At 43.4% G+C, this 20,363-nt stretch overlaps 1 protein-coding gene across 1 annotated transcript in view; it reads right to left on the bottom strand.

Moving 5' to 3' along the window:
- Positions 1-4,785: 4,785 nt before the first annotated feature.
- The window catches only part of LOC147897207 (uncharacterized), a 114,664-nt gene continuing 99,086 nt past the window's right edge, over positions 4,786-20,363 (bottom strand). Inside the window, exons 9-12 of the mRNA XM_087381286.1 lie at positions 7,482-9,049; positions 6,239-7,381; positions 5,559-6,151; positions 4,786-5,350 (exon numbers count right to left, since the gene is read on the bottom strand). Of these exons, the coding sequence (XP_087237412.1) occupies positions 5,236-5,350; positions 5,559-6,151; positions 6,239-7,381; positions 7,482-9,049 (3,419 nt within the window). The 3' untranslated portion in view covers positions 4,786-5,235. The remainder of the gene's footprint in view (positions 5,351-5,558; positions 6,152-6,238; positions 7,382-7,481; positions 9,050-20,363) is intronic.

The raw sequence follows: 20,363 nt of genomic DNA, 5'->3' as shown, positions 1-20,363 counted from the left end.
GAGACACTTGGACACATTGCATACCTTTTGTGAGTCACACGATTTGAAGGCCAACCTTTGCATGACCAAAGTTATGATCTTTAACACATCTCGATCAGCCATGCACAGGGAGTAATTCACATTTGATTGGACATCGCGGTTGAGATCATCTCCTCATATACCTACTTGGGTGTTGTTTTCTCTAGCCCGATCTTCATGATGAGACCAACGATGAAGGCGCGTTTGAGTAGGGGCTACGCCTCACTTGCCCGGCTGGAGAGATAATGCTTCCTCTCACACTTTCAGGATCCTTAGACCAAGGATCTTCTATTTGATTCCTTGGTTTGATCTGCAAGCATGTATGGTAGCCCTTGTTGGGGGCCAGACCTCTCAGACACAGAGTGGGCTCAAGTAGAGTGACTACAAATTCTCTTACTCTTGTGGATGATCTGGGACCAAGCCATTGGTGCCGCACCATATCATTCACGCCGAATTCAACGCTTTCCCGTTACAACTAGATGCAACCTTCCAGACTATCACTTGTCTACTACACCAAGTCAGACAGTACAGGTCTTGCACATCGGGGCGATGTAAGTTGCCTTGGTTGGGCTATGGCCTCATCCATGGGTCTTGCAGATGGAGGAGACTAGAGAGGTTGGTATGCATAGACACGTAAGTGGTTCAAGAGATTGGGGCTCCACATTTATGGATTGCCTCCTTCTCAGTATAGCCTAGAGACGCTCCATCGATCCCATTTGGATACCACAAGGTGAACCAAGTTAGAGAGGATCTCTTACAGCTACACACTTTCAGGACATGGTTGGAGCTGAGGGAGCTTCTAGTGAAGCTCAGCTTCTACAAAGACCACTGCTTTCACATCTCGGAGGAGGGTATCATTATCCCCCTAGAGTCAATGCGGATCCACCTAACGTACTGATTGAGGATCGCCATTGGAAAGTTTCGAGTGTCGTCACATCGACTCCATATTGAGAGTGGACGGAGCTAAGGGGATACCCAGAGAGTGTCGCATATGCACGCTATGTGATTGACAGGAGGTCAAGTCACCTCACCCTCCCCCCTTAGCTCCCCCTGACACCTACACCATTATGAGACTGCACTGTAATGATGAGGAGGATGATGAGGCCACTATTGATGATATATGAATATGTATCTTTTTAGGACTTAGCACTTAGCATGGGTGCTGATGCTTGCTTAGTAGCTCCACGCTTTTGCTTATTGTATTAGGTTTCTACCAGTCTCATAGACCCCTCGATCTTTCATAGACTTTAATAAACTGTGTGTGTGTGTGTGTGTGTGTGTGTATATATAGACACACACACACACACACATATATACTGACTCTTGCTTGCCTTGGCTAAGACTCAGGGCTCTACGAACTAGTAGCTCAGACTCTGTCTCTTCTAGACTATCCATACACATAAGACTAGTGGGGATCAGAATCGCTTATGACTCACTCTCTACTTCCTATGTACTTAGACTCATCGCTTGAATTGAAGCAATTGAGTTAGCCACCTTGCTAGCTCGTACTCCTTGATTGCTGGACTACTTCTACTGATTGGCCCATTGGCGCTCCTTGGCCCTGGGTCCCTCCATGATGTTTGGAGGTACACTACTTTGCTCAGCAACGTCAACAAATCCTTCCCACCTGAGCCGATGCAACCCAAGTTATGACCTGACCCAAGCTACCTATTAACCCAGAGTTAACACTATGATTCATGCTCCTTGTCCCTCCATGATGTTTGGAGGTACACTACTTTGCTCAGCAACGTCAATAAATCCTTCCCACCTGAGCCAATGCAACCCAAGCTATGACCTAATCCAAGCTACCTTTTAACCCAGAGTTAACAATATGATTCCAATTCAAACCAATACGCACACTTTGTCTTCATTTTCTTGGTAAATACATGTACTCTCCTTGGAAGATTGGGTCCATAGGGACTCAAGTATGTCCCATGTTCCTTCTTACCCTTGTTTGATTTCCAATTTCTCACACTACAAGATAATTCTAGACACTTTAATATGAAGATGTGTGGCCTTAACTTACATGGTCCTTTCAAAATTCCTGTCCAAATCTAAAAATCTTAGTTACCTATGCTAATTAAATAAACAAGGTTGCCTTGAGGAAGAAATAAGATCCTTGGTTTTTCATGAAGTCACATGGCAATCCATAATAGGCTAAAGAAGTTTGCAAAAATATAGTCTAAAATATATGAGAAAGTGGTCACAACAAAATCATCCTGAACAAAAGTGACCACAAATGAAAAGAGCTTTTGGAATCACATTTTCTAGCAAATGTCTAGTTTTTACAACCACTTGAGAACATTTTCTCTTGGTAGTGTTGATTTTTGTGTCTTGTAGAGTCTTAACTAAGAGGTTTATTTCTTTATTTGTGCCTATTCTGCATAACTTCTATTTCAAACCTCCGATTTGTTTCTATACTACAACAATCTCTTGGCTCATTTGCAAGAGCAAATAATATCCTCCAAATAGTTTCTAGCTTGTTTCAAAAAGGTAAATTTGTGCTTGTTAGTACACAACTATCTCAAGAAGCCTTGTTTTTCCTACAATACTAAGCCTTTTGAGGACCTTGGAGCTATCTCACCTTAACTACATGGCCAACCAAGTAGCTATGTACGTAGGCTCTTGTTACGAAAACCTGGCTTTCTTGTATGTTGATCAACTTTTCCTTTTTGTGCTTGCCAACATCCCCACTTTTGACATTGAGACCTCATTAAAGTATTCCCTCGATGGTATTCATTTGAAAGTGATGTTACATGCTTACGTTGACTAATAAGATACAAAATGCAATCTAGATTGATCTTTCATTTGAATTATGATATCTTGATCAATCAACAAGACCAAATATTCATCTAGCTTTCATTATTTCATTTCTAAATAAATTATAATAATTTCAAAGTGGTTCAGCATTACGAAGGAGCAATCTAGATTTGAACACTAAGAAAGTGCACATTGAAGGCAAATGCATTTTGAGACTTTTGCTATTCAAATAATAGGGCATTTCCACATTAATTTTACGCACATCTGGCATGAAGAAAAAACAAAGCTCCTACTACAATTTTGTTCAAAACTAGTAGACACGTTCAAAGTTGTAAATGAATATGATTAAAATTAAAATTTAATTTCAAATTTGAGGCTAAGGCGATTGGAAGCTAAAACTAAACATAAGCTAATTCAAGCATGACCTAAGCCTACCCTTGAAATCTGAAATGCAAGGAAAAAGATTGTTCTCAACTTTATAAGTTTTCAACGAGGAAGAATGCCACCTCTTCTCTCATACTCGCATGATTCCTTGATAGATACAAGTGAGGCCTATCGACCAATGGATTTAGTTATTAGTAGATCAATGTTTCTTTTTAACATAGGAATAAATAAAGCAACAAGGCAAATTTGGGCTTACAATTTATTTGCTACCAAGCTCAAGTATCTCCACAAGCCTTGTTGTCCAAAGGGATTTGGGACCTTTGAAATTCTAAACTTAACTAGATGGACAACTTAAAACTTAACTAGATGGACAACTTAGTTACCATCGGTTACCCAACTATTTGGAGGAGCCTTATCCTCTGAAGGGATATAGGACCTTTGAGTTATATAAGCTTAAGGTATGGCTTCTCTTATAGTTTGGGCATCATCTCTATAGCACTGTAAACTTTCTTTTTTGTCCTTACCAAAATCAACACTTTCAACACTAGGACCTCTACTTTTCATTGAAGCAAACAGCCTCAAATGATATTCAGTTGAAAGTATGATCTTTTATCAATCAACAATGAAAGTCAAGGCATTCATGTAGCTTTTTTGTTTCTTTTTCAAAATTCAACATTATTGCATCGTTCTATGGGTAACTCAAAATAATCTCCATCCTAACAACACCAAGAAAGTGCACATTAAAGGCAAAGGCAAGCTTCTACTATTGGAGTGATAGGGCATTTTCCACATTAATCTCATGCACATCTAGCATGAAAAAAAGTTCTAGTTTGTGTCAGAACTAGTAGGCATATATAGAGTTGCGAATGAACAGAATTAGAATTGAATTTGAACAAATTTGAAGCTAATCACAATAAAAAGCAAAACCCGAACTTAAGCTCATTTAAACATAACCAGAACCTAGCCATGAGCTGGATGTGAATTTTAATGCCGTGGAAAAGACTATTCTCAGTTTATATTCTTTTGGTGAGGACCTACTCTTACCTGTGCTTTAGTTCTCCTTCGCCTCTAGATAGCCTCAGACGGTTTTCAATTGTTCTAAGCATGTCTACAGCATCGCAGTCTGCTTCTAGATGCTATTTCAATTTCTGTGCCTCAAACATTTCATGTTGTGGGTAGAACTGTAAGGCTGTCGATGATTGTGTAAGATTTTTAATGGCGGTTTTTGTTAGTTATTCAGGTGTGAAATAATCAAATATTATGCTTGCCATATCCTTACTGTATTGGGCATCAAGCTCACTAAATTCCAGATAGAAGCCTTCGCCAACAAAGGGAACAATCTGATCAATTCCCCGGTTCCAACCACCACCCTGGCTCAAATAGCCACAACATCCAACCAAAAGGTAAAATTTGGGATTCTAACCAATTACCCATACTCAGAGAGGCATGGCCAGATACTACAAAATCCATTAATGCAAGGAAAGAAGAAAGCTTGGAAAGCTAAGGAGACAGAACAAAAGAATCAAGCTCTTGCAAGTTGTTGCACTATGAATACCTTATACAAATGGCATGCATGTATTGTGTGAATTTGGATGGTACAAAATCCTTCTATTCGGCCTGAAAAGGGGGACTGGGGACGCAAGACCTATGTACATTTAAGAAGTGAATCTACGCGCAGTAAAGAAGTGACAAACCAGAAAACACGTAATTGTTGGTGAGATCTAAGTTGGAGCTCCACCAGATCATTACCTATGACACTCTTTGATCCACTCTGGTAAACTCAAACTATCTCCCGAAAAGTAATTTGTTACAGACGTTATGTATATACCAGAGTCTACACTAAATGACATCTTAGGATTGTTTATATTACACAGATTTTGGATGGCCCTTCCAATCTCTGGGGCCAAATACACAAATTGAGTATACAACATCCAAGAAGACCGGAAGTATTTTACATCTCAAAAAGCTTAGATAAATGAAAAATTGAATGATTTTACAGCTACTTGAGACTCATCACTTTGAGAGCCGGAAGGCAGCACTAGAATATAAAGTGGTAATGAGTCTCACAATCTCCTAATGGGAAACTTGATTATTTCCATTTGATACGACTGAGCTGCCACGCTGCTGGCCATGTAACTGCAGTGGTGGGAAGTCATCTTCCCTCATCTGGTAAGTGCCTGGAGTTTTTCTGTCAAATCATATTACATTGCAGTCTGAGCAATAAATATCATGCACATTATGTTTCTACAGTGGGCAAGTTTAAGGAACCCATCCAGGGTGGGAGAAACAAAATAAATAAAGTCCATACTTTTTAATTTAACCACTGAAAGGAAAGAAGGTGAAAGACTGTCAACATCAGCAACTTTAGAATAAAATCCAAGGCAACCACTCCTTACCTTTGTTGACTTGTCAGTGATGTTTGCTTCCTGTCTCTATCGGTAAATGATGGAAAAGCATCTGCACCTGTCTCACCGGTAGTAGACCTGCAGTATGCTGGAGCCCCAACCCTCTGGCTTAGGCTAGATTCACCTAGAACAGTTCCAACCTGGACTGGTCCGAGTGAACCAAATTCCAGTTGTCCAGCTACAAGAGGTACAACATCACCTGCTGAGTACGAGGGTGAAAGAGTGGCTATGCTACCTGGTTCATGTCCAGGCCTGACAGCGAAATTCCCAAGTGGAAATCTGCTAAAAGGATCACAAGGTGACGAGGTTGTAGCCGAACTTGGAGTAGCAACAGGTGAGTACACCGATGCAGGATGGTGTGACTGCCGCCAAGTGTTTCTCCCCCCAAGTTGCCCTTCACTAGTACGCCTGTCCACACTGACTGAATAAGCCTGAGGATTACCATCTGTACTATTTAGTCCCCTACCCCTGGTTCGTTGCCTTGAAGCGATTCCCATATTCCCTGGGCGTCCTTGAACTTGGTTGTATTCTCCCATTTGGTTTCTACCACTTGAAGGCTGCACATCTCTGTACAAACTGTGCCTCTGCAACCATTCATATTGAATACCGCTCAACATTTTAAAATCCTATTTAAAAATTAATATGCATAGCGATCTAATGATAAAGCTTACCAAGGGAAGGTAAGTGCCTGTTCCTGTCTGTGGTTTCCGTGCATTCCCAATCCCAAAGGCAACATGTCCAGACAAACTACTAGGCAGACTCCCAGTCATGTGACCCAGGTCTTGCACTAAAGTGGACCCAGGAATCGAAGCTTGCACATTACCAGCAATCATGTGTACATTCCCATAGAAAGGTCTATGAGAACAATCCCAGAAGAGGGGACCCTGAACATAGTTTGGAGCCTGCAATATAGAGGGTGCAAATGCAAAGGAATACATTCCTGGGTCTTGACACCACCTCCCAAATGCCAAATTCTGCCGATGGTTCATAAAATCACTGCTTAGTAAGTCCCTTGATGGTTCTGAAGTAGCTAATTCTGCAGCACTCGCAAATACTGATCCACTTCTCAAGGTAGATGCATTTATCATTTCTCCTGCATCTAAGCAGACCTGGACAGGTGGGTTCATTTGGTAATCCCCTTCCGCTGCAGAGTCAGTGTCATCTTCTTGTAAGACGTATGGACCCATATCACTTGCATCTATTCCAAATCCATGACCTGAAATTTGAGCAGCTGCATAAAAAGGGGTGTAGTAAGGAAAAGTGGGAAAGGAACCATTTGTGGAAAAGTACACAGTGGAAGCCCCTGGGACCAGATGGTTGCCAATAATTCCCTCCTGAGAAGGATCTTCTCCAAGTATAGAAGACTGGAGAGTATTAAGTTGCCCGACAGGTAAATGTGGTCCAGGGGGAGACACTGCAGTTTGGTTGGTAGCTTGAAAGGGAACTGCAGATGGCACAACTGCAATTCTGTCTGTCTTCACAGATTGCTGAGGAGTATGAGGTACAGGGCTGGGATAAAACACGTGACCTGGTGCCAGGGCAGGCAAGGGTTGCATGATGCTCACAGTTCCTTCAAAGGATTTGTCTTCATGTCCCAAAACAATTCTAGAAGCTGCAGTTCCATCTGCTGATAGTGAAACCGCATTGTCAGCTCTTATACATTCTAAAAGATTCTCCTGATCAGAAGTACTTAAATTGGCTGAAGACCCTTTATTTTTTAAAGCCATAGAGCTTGGCTTTCCCTTTACTGACTTTAATTCCCTGCTTTCTTCTGCAGTAATGTCAACCTCACGACCATTATGCTCCCCAGTTTCCTGTAGAACATCCACATCTTAGAATCAGCAAACAAAAGAAGTCTTAAATATGTTAAAATTCACGATCTGTGAGTCTTCAAATAGCTTCGATGTATGATACCTGAAGCAGGTGCAGCACTGCACTTGTGTTTCCATAAGACCAAGGCTGGCTACTTCCGATCTGCTGCAACTGATCCTGCTCGTGTTGCCAGAAATGCGGCTGTTGCTCCAGGTCTTCAAAACTCTCAGAATGAAAGGGTGTTTCCTGGATGTCCATATTGCTATGGAAAGTTGGAGGAAGTGCAACACTGTGAACTCGTGGAATTTGCATTGCCATTGGACCCTGTGGAATCTGCATGGCCACAATGGGGGGAGAGAGAGGAACCACTCCTGTATTAAGTGGAGGATCAGGAATGGCCTTGCCTGTGTTCAATCCTAATGGAGGGCCTACAAATGCAGGAGAAGGCATGTACATTGACGTGCCTGATAAAGGCATATAGGGAGGCAAAATGAAAGGAGGATATGATGCATGTACTTGATCATGTGGCTCTGTTAATTTTAAATTGGCTGACACTCTTGCACCTGGATTGCTGCTTGTGGATACCTCAAAAAAAGTTGAGGAGCTTAAGTCACTTGCAGTGCTCTGAAAGACAGAGCCTTGACCTTCCACCCAACTTTCATGCAAAGTCTCATTTCTAGACCTATGAGCAGCATGGAAATCAGAATCTGACCAATCTTTTTCAATGCTGCTCCTAATGTATCCATGCTTACTCCTTTTTGAAACCTTGTCTGATACATCAACAGATTTTCCCAAGACCATAGACCTATCTGCTACAATGTCAAATTTGTCAATGCCTGTTTTTCTAGAATATGTACCGTCCATCAATTTTGGGCCCTCCCCCAAACCAGGAGGCTGTCCGATATTTTTAATTGACTCATCATCTAAAGTAGCTGATTGCATTTGCTGAATAATACGATCTTGTACATCCTCGAGGACCCTGCTGTTATTCGCTGCTTGGTTGCCACAAAGCTGCTCAAGCCTACAATCAGAAGTTGACCTTCGCATGGAGTCAAACTTTTGTATCATGCATAGCCCCTTTCCCAAACTCTTGCTCCTCAAGGGAATACTTTTAGTTTGGTGGTGAATAATATGGGTAGAAGTCATCTCCTTCCTGGGTTTATCTTGCTTGCTGTCATGTACATGATTTTCATGGCTAGAATAACTTTCTGAGAAACTTAGCACCTCTTCAACATAGGAGCTAGAATCTAGGGACTGTACATCTGAGCTAGAATTCTGGATTTTACTTTCTCCACCAATACCTTCCACGACCCTGTTTGTCATAGACAGCGAGGGGACGATTTCTGCAAGCTCTGGGGATTTTTCCTTGAAAATACCTAGTTTGTTTGTGGACTCAGACTCATCAGCTATTTTATGATCATCCAAACCATCCAAGGTATCTGATAAGTCCCCACATGAGTTGTGCAAACCCTGAGCTTTAGGATCAAAACACAGAATGGGCGGAAAGGTTGAAAGGGGAGCATCAGGCCGCACACCACTTTGGTGCCTTCCCCATGTATTTGAAAAAAAACTATCCAAATGTATGGCAAAGTCCTCATCAGAAGACTCAAAAACTTGTGTCATTTTTCTAGCACCCATGTTGAATGCGCTACGGATTCTGAAGAAATTTGCTGCAATCATCAGCATACATGCATTAGCTCATCTTTGAAAACATACAAAACACAATGGAAACAGCCAGAGATACAAGTCCAACACATCTTCTATCTACTACTTCCAAGGCTTGTTTTACATGTCAAACTAATTGTGATCAATTTCCATTGACGATGAATTGGTCCTTGAAATGAGTTCGGTACCCCTGATGCAGTCACATGCTACTAAGATGGCCGGCCGCATTTCCTCCATCTTGTTGAGGATGGATTTATTCAGCCCCCAAGATGCTTACTAATGCATTTAACATCAGTAATATAGCTATGAACCAGCTCCGAATATCATCTTGCAGATTTCACATCAAGACTGGACAAGAGGTTTAAGCCACATGACACCATCCTAATGCAACATGCAAGAGGAGGAGACCAGAGGAGCACATGCTTATGAGACGCCCTCAATACTATAAGTTCCATGGGAGATTTTATTGTCTCTTTGAGCATGGGTTTTAGGACATGAGTGGAGACCAGTAGTGGGCCACCCTCTCTCTGTCAGAGGTCACATGATTCCAAAACACGCTTATGCAATCGACACTTGACTAGGAGCATAGATACTTGATGCCAAGCCCCTGCTCCTCACAGAGCCCATCCACCTCGCTACACAACACTCCTCCCTACATGTCAAGTCCACAAGCCAAATGAGGGATCTGTTCTTGAGAATAGCTGATATGATGATGAGTGCAAAGCGCTTAGCCAACACTTGCACTCTGAAACTATGCAAAAACATCCTGATAAGCAACACAGGCAGAGTAGCAATGCTTGGTGAGACACAATAAACAACAATTCCTTTGCCTAACAAGAGCAGATCCTAAAAATTATACAGTCCTAATCTTGGAAGAAACTTCTGGCAGCAAACTGCCTCAAGTCTGGCATGCTCTTGCCATACTTCTTCCACCAAGAAACAGAACTCAACTGGGCCTCACGGATGCATGCACGAGCTGTGCCAAACTCCTCAAATGAGTTTCCGCATGCGAGCAGTTGATCCTCCATGGAGTTTTTCTGCCCTGCATCTGGATATGCCCTCTTAGAAAATTTGTCCACCCCTGTGACAACTCATCATCGTTGCTTTGGCCCTCCCTCCTCCATAGAAAGTACAAAATATGACTGCACCGATTGGCCTAAAAAACTCCAATTGGACTTCCATACGTCCATAACCTCTCGTAATCCGCCATCATAGATGTACACAACAGAGATGTGCAAGGCTTAACTTCCAAGAATTGTCAAATCTGTAAAATTTAAAATAAGACTTGAGTCAAGAGTTTCAAATTCGAGCTCGAAACTAGAAATCGAAAAGACAATTAGGATTCAAAAGCTAAAGCCTGGAATAATCTGTCTCTGGGCAGCTAGGTGCAGCCTTTCATTGCCTCTCCAACCTTCTCCATGAACTCATACACCAGTCCTATAGTGCGACCCTTTTTGTCAATGAGACGAAGGGTAGTAGAGAACTGCACAACACCACTGATCTGCTCTGCCCCAGGTCAAAAGTCTCTATCAAAGAGGATGTCCTCAAACGACCGTGCCTTTGGTTTCCTGTACTTATCCCATCCTAACCCACTCCTCAATCACCACCATGTGTCACAAATTGCCCTTCGCTACCAAGTGTGGCAAGATAATGAAAAGATAGGCAAAGCAAGTTTTAGATGTGCTGTGATACCTGAAAATGGCAAGGGATCTATGCTTTTGGGCCAAGAAAGTCACTAAAGTTCACGTCTTGTCAACCACTGTGGCTACCCATGAAAGCTTGCCGATGTCCTCAATAACAAGATCCAAACTATGTGTACCACCACGTGTCCAGAAAATGTGACTATACTCACTCTCTATTAGTGCACCCATGCATAGACAGTTATTAGCATTGTCAACGATGACCTACTTTTGAGGTCCCCATCCTCAAGATGGGCCTCCTTAATATGAAGTGTAGATATAATCGCCTGTATGAGACCCATTGGATGCATCAATTGACCTAAGAAACACAGAATCTAGGCAATTAATGAGAGGCCTCCTCTTTGAACCTCACCGCCCATCATATCTAATCCATGACCCTTAATAGGCTGAAGCTCTTTCTCTAACTCAAATATCTCTGCTGTAGGTCTCGCATACACAATGTCTCTGAAGATAGAGGCTTGAATGAGGAACCTACATCTCCTACGACTACCACAAACTCAAAAAATGCACGAGACGAGCAAATATTAAAGGGGAGATCACACTCGTAGAAAAACCTGTGACATTATGAGTACGAGCAATATTGAAGGGGAGAAGATATTCGTAGAAGAACTTTCGACATGCCTTGCGAGCATCTTTGGATAAAGCTGCAACCCAACCAGATCGAGCCCTACGTGGTGCTCTACTTGTCCATCTTGGTGGCTTTGGTAGGGCTGCACACATAGCTGTAGTGAAGGCACAGATGCAAGTACACTCTTCTGTAGGCATGAAAGTGGAAGATGGTGAAAGCACTGGAAGTGGTCCACATGTGACGCTCAAGGAAAGACCTGCACTAGCAGTCCTAGCCTCTGGAGGAGATGCATGTATAGAAGTAGCATGGGGAGCCTCAAGCCTGTATCTCATTCATCATGAGCTTGGACTGCCTCCCCAACGAAGAAGAGCATCATTTGGAACATCTCTTAAATATCAACAAGAAATCCTAACAATCGGGATTTGTACTATGTGGGCGAAACCTTATGAAGACGGGTGATTAAGCACTCAATCAGAATACAAGTATTGCTTAGAATACAAGACATAACAACTCAATTATGCAAACACACACTTGTATTTATCGATAAGGTTTGTTAATTACAAACGGCCATAGGCATAGAACTAGTACTCAGACACTTCTCTGGCTTGAGGCACTAGACTCAGCTCGACTCAATCCTTCTAGCCTATGCACATAACTATCATGGCAAAGAGCCGTTACAATCTGCTGGCATTTCCTATATATTAGACCTCAGATTCACACTCAGATGGTTAAACTATGCCGTTCATACGAATCTACTAAATCCTTGTTTTGTATTGACCCGTGATGCTCTCGACCCTTGCTCTTCCTGATAACTTGGATACACACTGCTTGGTTGTTGGTCTTGGACAAAACCCAATCTTGCTCGCTTGAATGGTCTCCGATTTGAACTGGCCTAATTGGAGTCGCCATGACCTGACCCAAGTTGCCGTGCTAACCAAGGGTTAACATTTGCATCAACTTTCCGCTGTGACCTCAACTCTCTAGGCACCCTCTCAAGGTGCTGCTCCGAATGTTGGTGGTGCACTAGTGGAGCATTGTCTGTAAGGCCAAGAAATTAAGTCTTGTGCATTTAGACACTGGGTTTTCTTGCTGCCGAGTCAACCAAGGTTGTCTAATGACAGCTGTTACGAATGATCTACGCACTAATTCCGAGATATTGATGAGCATAGCTTGTCCTGGAGATTGAGTTTCTCTCGGCATAGATGATGATGGCATTGATGGTTGTTGTGGCCACGGTGAATGCCATTAATGTCGATTGGTGCTGGCTTTGGATAGTTGCACCATACTCTAATCCATCCCAGTACTACCTAGCTTAACTCTTGTCGGTATCAAGCCGTATCCTTGAAACGCCGCTATTAACGATGCACATTGGATGGAGGATCCACCCACTTTTCAATGGAGGGTCTATACACTGTCAAAATGTGGTTATTCATGGTGGTAGCCTTGGTGCCAACAGAGCCGATCAATTGGTAAAAAAGACACAGTTGCTCAGACAGGTAAGTTGGAAGATTCATTGAGGCAGTTTTACAAGTTGATCCGAATCTAGCTGCACTCGACCGCAAAAGAGGGAATTTCAATCGAAATCACTTAACTCAAACTTTAGACTATTGCATGAGAAATTGCAAAGAAATAAGTAGACAACAAACTTTTTAATGACTATGCTCAGACATGAAATATGAACTGCAGCATCATGCTCACCCTGACCGGGTTTGTTGCAGGGTATTAATATATATGACTCGACCTTCTAAGGACCCTATGGACCAGACTAGGAAGCTTGCGACTACATTATGAGCACATATATTGTATCATGACTCTCATCGAAGCATCTATCTGATAATCGCGGCCTGAAAAGAGAAGACCATAACCACCATCACACCATTTTAGTAGGAGCCACGAAGTAGCTTGAACCACCGACGCCAAATGTCTTTTGCATGCATAGGGCAGCTCTCGAACACGTGCATGGTCCAATCACAGACCAAAACTATGAACGCTTTTCAAGCGACTTCTCTCCAAGCCAATCAACTCACTCATGCACACCTTATATGATTCAAGGAGCTTCAACCTCTTCTCAATCCATATGCTAAGCCCCCCCCATCCCGCCGTGAGGATGTAACACAACTCTCAACTTCAACAAGTGTAGCCCACTGGTTTAGTAGACCCATCGGTCTTCCGAAGACTTTAATAAATTTTCTTTCTTTCTTTCTTTCTAAGATTCACAAGCAATGATCTTTGTACAAGCTGAATTTTACCACAAGCTCAAAAGTCGCTAGCCAAATCTTATACGTGTGGAGCTATGATAAGTGCTCTCTGATGAATTGATTCACCTCGTGATAGGTGAGCGCAATAGATGGAGCCTCAAGGCTATACTTCAATGATGGCAGTCTGTGCCATATGTTGTCCCAAGCTTCTAAGCCATCGTCCGAGCATACCAGCTCCGCTGATCCCCCTTTGCCTCCAGTGCGATAGATAAAGTCAAGCCCAGCCATGGCAATCTGTGCCGTGCAGATGTCATGGTGTCAAAGGCCAGCCTTATTCGATCTTGCTTAGTTGGAGAGCGGGATCATCTTGTAGCCTCTCCGTTTGAAAGCGTCTTTTAAATTCCGTTTGAAGTAAGTCCCATGTGGCGCGCTCTTCCACGAGAAGGTCTAGGTACCATTCAGACGCTTCATCAGTTAAGGCCATGGGAAACCAAGCCACCTTGGTTGTCTTTGACTCTATGGAGATAAGTCACAACCTGAAAGGTTACATCAAGCCGGGAGTGGGTCTATCCTCTAGTAGGGGATACCATCAAGATTCTCAAGCATACTGGTGAGGTAGACGAAATAGATAGGGGCTACTGTGTGGTCAAAGTGAATCTCATAGAAAGAGGTGTAAGCTGGGTGGGATGTGCTTTGTGGTGGGAGTGGAATGGATGAGCGAAAGAAAATGTATGTATGATCAGCTCCAAGAGGGTGCGAGAAATAGAGAAGTCTGTGATGTGTGAGGCAAAGGCAGGGCATACCACAAGATAGTCAACTAGCTGATCCCTCCTCTATATAGGAAACCAACGAGCCTATCGAAAGAGGGTCATCTCTCCAGAACATTATATATGATCAGGTCATGGACCCTGCCCATATCTATGAAGGCATGCCCATATGCACTAACTGCAAATCTGTGATATGTGAGAGCTTGCCTCATGTAGACTAGGGCAAGCAATGAAGCAAGGGAGGTGGAAGCAATAGAGAGAAACCCTAGTGCTGTAATGAATTGCTGCAATAATTGAACCAATACAAAGTACACCCAATATAACAAAACCCTAGGACAAGATGCCTTAGTAGTACCTAGTGTACTAATTGGTACATGTACTAAGTGTACCGTATGTCCTAGCTGCTAGATCTAGGCCTACAAGGAACATACCAAGGAATGAGTGGCACCTATGGATAGCCCATAGAATGGCCTACGAACCCGCCTCCATGGTATGGGCTGAAGTATCCTAGACACGTCTCAGAATATCTGAAGAACTATTGTTATGGTTGTAGATGTTAATCTTGTATGGATATAGCAACCTATGATTGTACAGAGCATAACAGATCAAGTTACAAAAGGTACTAAGTTGAAAGCTTCTCGGAAAGCTTCAAACTTAGGTCGAGGAAGAGCTTCTGAAGAGATCTGCGAAGTTGTCTTCAGTGGAAACATAAGACAACTAAATATCACCTTCTGACAATCTCTCTCTGACATAGTGATAATGAACCTCAATATGCTTTGGACAGGCATGGAAAATTGGATTCCGTGCAACAGCCAAAGCACTCTGACTATCAAACAATGAAGATGATGGCAGGAGCTAACTAACATACATGAAGATCTCGCAGTAACTTCTGAGCCAAACACACTCCATTGTAGTTGTAAAAGCTGCTCTGTACTCAGCCTCACAGAAGTAGCAACTGTAGTTTGCTTCTTTCTGAACCAAGAGATACATGAAGTACCACAGCTGTCACTATGTGACACACTAGTGTCAGAACAACCACTATCAATAAATCCATGCATGACAAGTGCAAAATTGACCTTGAAGAGAAGGCCTAAATGCTGAGTGTCTTTGAGATACCTGGAGACACGCTTCGTGGCCTACCAATGGCATGTAGAGGGGACGTGCATATTTCTACTCAATTGTGAGACAGCATACTGAAGATCTGGCCTGGTATGGCATGAATAAATCAAACAACCAACTGCCTGTTGATAGAGTGTGATATCACATGCACCATTGCCATCCTTAGATGCGAAATGAAAACCAGGCTCTAATGGTGTGGATACTGGCTTGCAATCCTCAAAATGAAAACGTTGCAAAAGCTGTCCAATGTACTTGGATTGTGACATCAAAATATCCCCCTCACTACTAGCAAATTGAATGCCCAGATAATAATGCAAAGGACTAGGACCTAACATAGCAAATGTCTTCTGCAAGTGAAGCTTAAAAGCTGCAATTTGCTCAGCATGTGTCCGAGTAACAAGCATGTCATCCACATAGAATAATAAAATCAGCAAATCTGTCCCAGTCTTATGGATGTAAAGGGTAGCCTTTGTAGGGCTGTTCTGAAAGCCAAGACTTAGTAAATGACCATGTATCCTTAAATACCAAGCCCAGGGTTCCTAGTTCAGTCCATAAAGGGCTTTCTTCAACTGGCATACCTTCCCTTCAGAACCTTCAACCTCAAAGCCAGGAGGTTGGGTAACATAGACTTCCTCTTGCAAGCGCCCATGAAGAAATGATGTCTTAATATCAAGTTGATGGACCTCCCAATGAAAGTGGGCAGCAAAGGCAATAGCAATCCTGATAGTGGAGATTCTGGAAGGGGGAGTAAAAGTTTCTTTTCGCAACAAGACAAGCTTTGTAACGGTCCACTGAACCATCAGCTTTCCATTTGACCTTGTATACCCACTTAGTTCCAATGGCATTCTTGCCAGGAGGCAAATCACACAATTCCCAAGTGTCATTTTGATGTATTGAATCCAATTTAGCTTTCATGGTATGCAACCAACAATCATTTTCAAAAGGTATCCTTATGGCATAATGGCTCTTCATTGCATGCTGTAGCAACCAATGCAAAAGAAACCAAATAAGCATGTTCTTTCCTTATAGTTGCTCTCGTACGGGCTGGCAGAGGAGCATCTTGTTTGCTGTCTTTGAGAGTCTAACAACCAGCGGGAAGTCTTTTAGGCTCCTGAATTTCAGCTCTCTCTTGGTCAATTGCCATGTGCATAATATCCTGATCAATGGGAGGCATATCAAGCTGTAAATCTTGCTGATTTTCCGACTGCACAAGTGGCTGTAAATGACCATTAGAAGGAGGAGGAACCTCAGATGTAGCATTATTATGGGGGTTTGACTGAAACAAAGGCACCAAGCTGTTTAAGATATCTGATGCATCAAGTGTGGGCTCTTTTTAACTGTCCGGCAAAGGCATGGATGATGACTCATCAAAAACAACATCTCTACTAACATAAACTTTGCCCGTGTGGGACTGTGTCATCCTGCTTCAACATGTATCCACTTGCTTGGTACTATTTCTTTTTGTTTTTCAATAGTATGCTTATTAAGAAATGAAATGTTTTCCTACTGTTCAGTTACGGACAATGGGGACTCGGTCTAGCATTTGAGGGTGGACCCCCTTGCTTGGGGTTATGGGCATTAGTGACCCACAAGAGTGATGGCCTCTCTTTGAGAGGGACATCTCGAAACCACACCCCACCTGAGTACCCAAACATGGGACCAATCAAATGCACAGATTGCATACCGACCTAGGAACCATTCAAGAGAATGTTCCCTGAGCTTTGGGTGTGGGCCTGGCAGCATGCCAAGAGTAATGGAGATACAAGATAAGACGACAAACAAATGAGCTCAGTATGGCTCAATTATGACCTTAGAGTACGTCAATAGATAGTCTAAGCTGTTAGGAAACCGTGGATGTGATCAGAATTAAATTCTGACAACTTTGAAATTTTAGGGTTTTTGGGAGTGACACGTGGCAGACTGCCACATGGAATCTGAGCTGGCAGGTCAGTCCACCTGTCCCACACATGTGGCAGCATGCATGGCAAGTGGCAGGGCATGCAGGGCAAGTGTTTGGCCCCAAATCTGGTAGATTTGGGGCAGGTTGTGGGCTGTCCTCTTTGGGACTGCAGCCCACCAAAAATCTGGGACAAGTGTCCACCATCCACTCTAGGCCTAGGGGGGGGCTGAGCCTTTAAAAGAAGGCCTCTCCCCTTCATTCCTACATGAAAATTTCGTCACTTTTCTTCTCCCTCCTTTTGGATGATGCAGCAGAACCTCTCCAGCTCCTTGGGTGCAGCCAGCTTCTCCCCAAGCCATTCTCTCACCTCAACAGCACTTTCTCTCTCTACAACAGCACATTCTCTCTCTACAGTTCCAGCCCCTCCTCTCCAGAAATCTGCCCCCTCTCAGCTCTTCTGGAACAGCAGCAGCATCCTCTCTCCTTCTCCTAGCCTGGAGCAGCCACAGCCCCTTTCCCTCTCCTGCTGCAGTCTTTCTCTCTCTACTGCAGAATTTCTCTCTCTACTGTTCCAGCTCATTTCCCTTGCAGAAATCTGCCTTTCTGTGCACCTCTGGAACAGCAGCAGCTCCTCTCTTACATCTACTCCCTTGGGATCAGCATTGGCACTCTCTCTCTACAGCTATCACTCCATAAAAGATTTCTCTCTCTAGCCTACAGGCTGTTTTTCTAAGCTGTTCTCATTCCAGCCCCATTTCCACACTCTCCTCACCCAAGGTAGCTTCAAAGGCATCAAGGACTTCATCTACAAAAGGGTTAAGTCACGAAGGGAGCCTGTATTGTCAAGTTTATCTCATTTACAGCACTATTTCATGTTGTTTCTACTATCTTTCTAGAACCTAGTGCTTGTCTCTAATGTTGGATGTAAGTGGTGAATGCTGCAGGCTTCTTCCTTGTGGATTGGGCAAGTCAAGAGTTGAAACCTGAGCTTGGAGTCCACCTTTTTGTTGTCTACCTTGTACATATGCTCTTGAGTCTTGTATCTAGGTCCTAGGTTTTCACTGAGTTCATTAGTTTGGAAGGTGCATTGCACCTTGGTCTTGTATCTCCATTTTCAAGAATAAAGTGAGCCTGGATAAGGGGGGGGGCCGTCTTGGCCCCTCAATCATATTGCATTTTCCAATGATGTCACTTTGTGTTTAAGCTGTATAAGTCTTAGTTCCAGCTTAATTGCAAACTCTTAAGTTCAAGTATATGTGTTTGGCAACTCGCAATCATCTCATTCAAACGCCTTTGCAAAATCCGTTGTCTGAATTGATAGAAAGCACCGAGTAGTTTACATTGGTATCAGAGCTTAGGCAGTGATCCTGTACTCTGTGCTTTCTCTTGTTGAGTCTCTCCTTCATTGAGTCATCTTGTCATCATGGCAACCAATGGACCTAACCCTCCTCCTAACCTGCATGAGTTGAGTGCTCTCTTGGCAAACATTGCTCAACAGGTTCAAGTGTTGGAAAGCAGCCAAGCAGGAACTCATGACATAGGGCCCCAATCCCAAGGAAGAGGCCGTGCGGACAACACCAACTCCAACAAGGAGGGAAGATCATCCTCTTCTTCCCCTCCTCGAGGTAGACGGCGTCATCGGAGTCCATCTCCTTCGAGACGTCCACGGAGACGAAGGTATGCAAAGCATAAGGTACCTCTTGGAGATAAGCTCTTCAAGTTTACCAAGTACAAGGGAGAGGACAAGCCCGAGGTCTTGCTAGCCTGGATCCGAGACCTGGAGTATTTCTTTGAGGGGGACGAGTACGAAGACAAGGCGAAGATCCGGTTTGCCGTCCTGCACATGCAAGACCGTGCTTCACTCTGGTGGGCAGCTATGGTCAACACTGGATAGCAAGCCCACACCTGGAAGCGCTTCAAGAAGAACTTGATGAGGCACTTCCTGCCTAAGGAGTTTAAGAGAGATACAATGGTGCAGTGGGACATCCTCCGCCAACGCCAAGAAGAGAAAGTCATTCGAGCAGCCATTCAAAAGACGGAGGGCGTTTGCAGTGAAAGAAGGCCAATGGGTCTTATTGAAATTTGAGAAAGCCCGGTTAAAAACCAAAGTGGGCAAAAAGCGCATCTACTTCAAGCTATCCTTTCGATATTACGGTCCTTTTCAGGTGCTGCAGGTAATAAATGATGTCTCAGTCCGATTGAGACTTCCAGAGCATTGGAAGATCCACAATGTCTTCCACGTAAGCTTGGTGAAACCCTTCATTGGGGAACCACCTCAAGAGCCCACACTGGACGATGCACCTGAAGTAGAGGACACTGAGATCTTGTTGATCCCATAGCAAATTATTTTGCATAACTTCACTACGGGACGTCGCGACACGACTCGCAAAATGTACCTTTTGAAGTCCAGAGGGCTCCCATCCACCGATGCCCAATGGGTGGACAGAGCTACATTTTAGGAGTGTCCTGAAATCCTGGATGCTTATGAGAAAGCATTTCCGTTGAGGACAACCGCATGAAAGACGGAGGAAATGTCATCTTGCTTCAACATGTATCCACTTGCTTGGTACTATTTCTTTTTGTTTTTCAATAGTATGCTTATTAAGAAATGAAATGTTTTCCTACTGTTCAGTTACGGACAATGGGGACTAGGTCTAGCATTTGAGGGTGGACCCCCTTGCTTGGGGTTATGGGCATTAGTGACCCACAAGAGTGATGGCCTCTCTTTGAGAGGGACATCTGGAAACCACACCCCACCTGAGTACCCAAACATGGGACCAATCAAATGCACAGATTGCATACCGACCTAGAAACCATTCAAGAGAATGTTCCCTGAGCTTTGGGTGTGGGCTTGGCAGCATGCCAAGAGTAATGGAGATACAAGATAAGACGACAAACAAATGAGCTCAGTATGGCTCAATTATGACCTTAGAGTACGTCAATAGATAGTCTAAGCTGTAAGGAACTCGTGGGTGCGATCAGAATTAAATTTTGACAACTTTGAAATTTTAGGGTTTTTGGGAGTGACATGTGGCAGACTGCCACATGGAATCTGAGCTGGCAGGTC

Source organism: Dipteris shenzhenensis, chromosome 11 (assembly GCF_047967505.1).
Source record: "Dipteris shenzhenensis isolate YYH24624 ecotype China chromosome 11, Dip_SZ_1.0, whole genome shotgun sequence".
NCBI classification, from domain to species: Eukaryota; Viridiplantae; Streptophyta; class Polypodiopsida; order Gleicheniales; family Dipteridaceae; genus Dipteris; species Dipteris shenzhenensis.
The sequence above is the reverse complement of the archived record's forward strand: the minus strand, read 5'-3'. Positions and strand labels throughout refer to the sequence as shown.